General features: G+C 52.7%; 2 protein-coding genes across 2 annotated transcripts; one reads left to right on the forward strand and one right to left on the reverse strand.

Moving 5' to 3' along the window:
• On the forward strand, positions 1-94 carry ENH_00027290 (hypothetical protein; the record flags this gene model as incomplete). Its single annotated transcript, XM_013579934.1, has 1 exon — positions 1-94. A coding segment is annotated over one exon (94 nt), but the record flags the coding sequence as incomplete, so codon positions are not given.
• A 1,253-nt stretch (positions 95-1,347) lies between these two features.
• Positions 1,348-3,751, reverse strand: ENH_00027300 (phospholipase C delta 1, putative; the record flags this gene model as incomplete). The annotated part of the gene is made up of 5 exons (XM_013579935.1): positions 1,348-1,599; positions 1,995-2,159; positions 2,377-2,486; positions 2,768-2,855; positions 3,656-3,751. 5 exons carry the CDS (start codon positions 3,749-3,751, stop codon positions 1,348-1,350), a joined length of 711 nt encoding a protein of 236 aa, XP_013435389.1.
• Between the last annotated feature and the right edge of the window lie 141 nt (positions 3,752-3,892).

The raw sequence follows: 3,892 nt of genomic DNA on the forward strand, positions 1-3,892 counted from the left end.
GCAGCAGCAGCAGCAGCAGCAGCAGCAGCAGCAGCAGCAGCAGCAGCAGCAGCAGCAGCAGCAGCAGCAGCAGCAGCAGCAGCACTTGCCTTGATGTCTTCTTCATCTCCTTCTTCTATGAATTCTCCCAATTCATTCAAAACTTTACTTTTAATTAAAAAGCAGCACAACAGACTTCCAGGGGCTGGAAGCGGGGTTGTGGGGCCTGCAACACAAACCCTAAACCCTAAACCCTAAACCCTAAACCCTAAACCCTGGATCAGATGACACTTACACTACAAGCCGCTTGCCCGCCTGCCCGCTTACTTCAGTGTTTGCTGCTGCTTTAGCGGCTGCTGTTGCTGCTGCTGCTGCTAAAACGTCCTGCTGCTGCTGCTGCAACTTCCTGCTGCTGCTGCAACTTCTTGCTGCTGCTGCTAAAACTTCCTGCTGCTGCTGCTGCTACAACTCGCTGCTGCTGCTCCTACAACTTCCTGCTGCTGCTGCTGCTGCAACTTCCTGCTGCTGCTGCTGCTGCTGCTGCTGCTGCTGCTGCTTACTGCATCTGTAGACAGAGTCCCCGAGGATTTCATTTATAATTTCTGTTATTTTCGCCTTTTGACTTGTCGTGCAGTGCATTTCCAAAGAAAGGATTATCGGCAGCTTCGACCGCTGCAGCAGCAGCAGCAGCAGCAGCAGCAGCAGCAGCAGCAGCAGCAGCAGCTTCTCTCCTCACTTCTCTCAATCAAGAAGCAAACAAACAAACACCCCACACATTCTGCTGCCCCTTCACACCAAACAGCCTGTGGGGCCCCACACTCAGCTTGTGGGGCCCCACACTTAACTTGGGGGGCCCCCCAGTACCCTTAGGGGCCCCCCAGTACCCTTGGGGGCCCCCCAGTACCCTTAGGGGCCCCCCAGTACCCTTGGGGGCCCCCCACTACCCTTAGGGGCCCCCCACTACCCTTGGGGGCCCCCCAGTACCCTTGGGGGCCCCCCAGTACCCTTGGGGGCCCCCCAGTACCCTTGGGGGCCCCCAGTACCCTGTGAGGCCCTGTAGGGGCCCCAGTCCCCCCGGGGGCCTCAAATTCCCAAATTAAGACTAAAAAGTGCCCGAAATTCCCCATTTTTTGCAGACTTTAATAACCCTTTTTAAATACTTTTAAATTGCTTTTAAAATGCCATTAAATGGTCTAAAAAGCATCAAAAATTGCATTAAAACGCCTGAAATCCGCAGTCTTTGCAGGCCCTGATGACTGAAATGCCCCAAAAAGCCACAACTAAGTGGCCTAAACCCCCCAAATAAAGGCCAAAAAGCAGCCAAACTTTCCGGTTTTTTGAGACTCCACTAGTCCTTTCTAAATGCTTTCAATCTGCCTTTAAAAGCGCCTTCAAAAGCTCCGAAAAGCAGCAAAAACGGCAACGAAATACCTGAAATCCGTAGTCTTTGCAGGCCCTGATGACGTCTCTGAAGGGAATGCGCGTGGAGAGCTGGTAGCCGCCCAGCCCGTGGAACAGCACCGGCTCGCCTTCGGGGCCGTTCCAGCAGTCGAGTTCGACGCAGCGGCAGCCCGACAGCAGCAAGTCGATGTACTGGCCCACTGCGCTCCGCCCCACCACCTGCAGCAGCAGCAGCAGCAGCAGCAGCAGCAGCAGCAGCAGCAGCAGCAGTGGACGCTGGCGCAGAAAAAACGGCCCAAAAAGACCCTAAATTCGCACAGAAACGCCGTTTTCAGTCCTGCAGCAGCAGCAGCAGCAGCAGCGCAGCAGCAGCACAGCAGCAGCGCAGCAGCAGCAGGAGCAGCACAGCAGCAGCAGCACAGCAGCAGCAGCAGCAGCACAGCAGCAGCAGCAGCAGCACAGCAGCAGCAGAAGCAGCACAGCAGCAGCAGCGCAGGAGCAGCAGCAGCAGCGCAGCAACAGCAGCATCAGCTGCCGCAGCAGCAGCGCAGCACCAGCAGCAGCAGCAGCGCAGCAGCAGCAGCAGCAGCGCAGCAGCAGCAGCAGCAGCAGACCTGGTCGCCGCAGAGGTAAGTGTTGTGGGAAGAGTTGATCCAGTAGTCCGAAAGAGGATAAGAAAGCGGCTGATGGACTTTTTGTCTTTTTACACTCATGAGGTGATTGGCAGCAGAACACAGCAGCGCGTTAAACCCCAGCAGCGTCAGACACACCCCCAAACCCTGCGCCACAAACCCTAAACCCTAAACCCTAAACCCTAAACCCTAAACCCTAAACCCTAAACCCTAGACCCTAGGCTTCATGATGGGGCATGGCTTTAGACTCTGGACAGCGCCGCAAAGAAAGCAAAACAAAACAGGTCCACGCAGATACGACACACACAAAAGCCCCAAACCCTAAACCCTAAACCCTAAACCCTAAACCCTAAACCCTAGAGACCTGTCTGGTTTGTTTGTAGGAGTCATTTGCATTTCTGAAAAACTCCAGTTCTTCTTCCAACGCCTCGGGTGTATCGACACCCTGCACCTCCTTCAGAAAACGAACGTACCCTAAACGTACAGCAGCAGCAGCAGCAGCAGCAGCAGCAGCAGTTGATGCAGCAGCAGCAGTTGCTGCAGCAGCAGCAGTTGCTGTAGCAGCAGCAGTTGCTGTAGCAGCAGCAGGAGCAGCAGCAGCCGCAGCAGCAGCTACAGCAGTAGCAGTAGCTGCAGCACCACCAGCAGCAACGCGGTAGCAGTAGTAGTAATAGCAGCAGCAGCAGAAGCAGAATCAGCAGCAGCAAAAGCTGCAGCAGCAGCAGCAGCAGCAGCAGCAGCAGCAGCAGCAGCACCTTCTTCAGAAATGAAGGATTCGTTGGGGACTTTGAAGAGGTCAAAGTACAGCTGCACATCTGGCTGCACCAGCAGCTCGCGCATCATCTGCAGCAACACACAAACCCTAAACCCTAAACCCTAAACCCTAAACCCTAAACCCTAAACCCTAAACACTAAAACGGCTTCTCAAGAAGCATCTCCAGCTGCCAGTCTACCAGATATCTCCCACTAGCTGGACTCGAGGTGAACCTGCTAACTGCCAGCTAGCTACCTAGCTAGCTAGCTAGCTAGCTAGCTAGCTAGCTAGCTAGCTAGTTGGCTAGCTAGCTAGCTACCTGTTTGAATTGCTGGAAGTCAAGAGTGGTAGATGGGCCGCTAGCTAGCTAGCTAGCTAGCTAGCGGCCCATCTACCACCTAGCCAGCGAGCTAGCTACTCAGCTAGCTCGCTAGCTATCTGGCAGGTAGCTAGATAGCTAGCTGGCTAGTTAGCTAGCTACCTGTTTGAAATGGTGGAAATCGACGGCTTGTGAACTAGCTAGCTTTCTAGCTAGCTAGCTAGCTAGCTAAACACGAACCACCCACCTGGCTAGCTGGCTAGCTAGCTAGCTAGCTAGCTAGCTAGCTAGCTAAACACGAACCACCCACCTGGCTAGCTGGCTAGCTAGCTAGCTAGCTAGCTAGCTAAACATATACCACCCATCTGGCTAGCTGGCTAGCTAGCTAAACATATAGCGCCGATCTGGCTAGCTAGCTAGCTGGCTAGCTGGCTAGCTGGCTAGCTAGCTAGCTAGCTAAACATATAGCACCGATATGGCTAGCTAGCTAGCTAGCTAGCTAGCTAAACATATAGCACCGATATGGCTAGCTAGCTAGCCGGCTAGCTAGCTGGCTAGCTAGCTAGCTACCTGTTTGAACTGGTGGAAGTCGAGGGTTTGGAGTTGGTGGTGATCTGCAGCTTTGAAGAACTCCGGAAATTCGAAAGAAAAACTTTTTTGAGTCATTTGCTGCAACTGGCGGGGCAAAGACCCGCAGGAGAAACGGCCTGAGAAGTAAATAATAATAAATAAATAAATAAATAAATAAATAAATAAATAAATAAATAAATAAATAAATAAATAAATAAATAAATAAATAAATAAATA

Source organism: Eimeria necatrix, genomic scaffold (genome assembly GCF_000499385.1).
Source record: "Eimeria necatrix Houghton genomic scaffold, Enh_scaff2028, whole genome shotgun sequence".
In the NCBI taxonomy this organism is placed as follows: domain Eukaryota; phylum Apicomplexa; class Conoidasida; order Eucoccidiorida; family Eimeriidae; genus Eimeria; species Eimeria necatrix.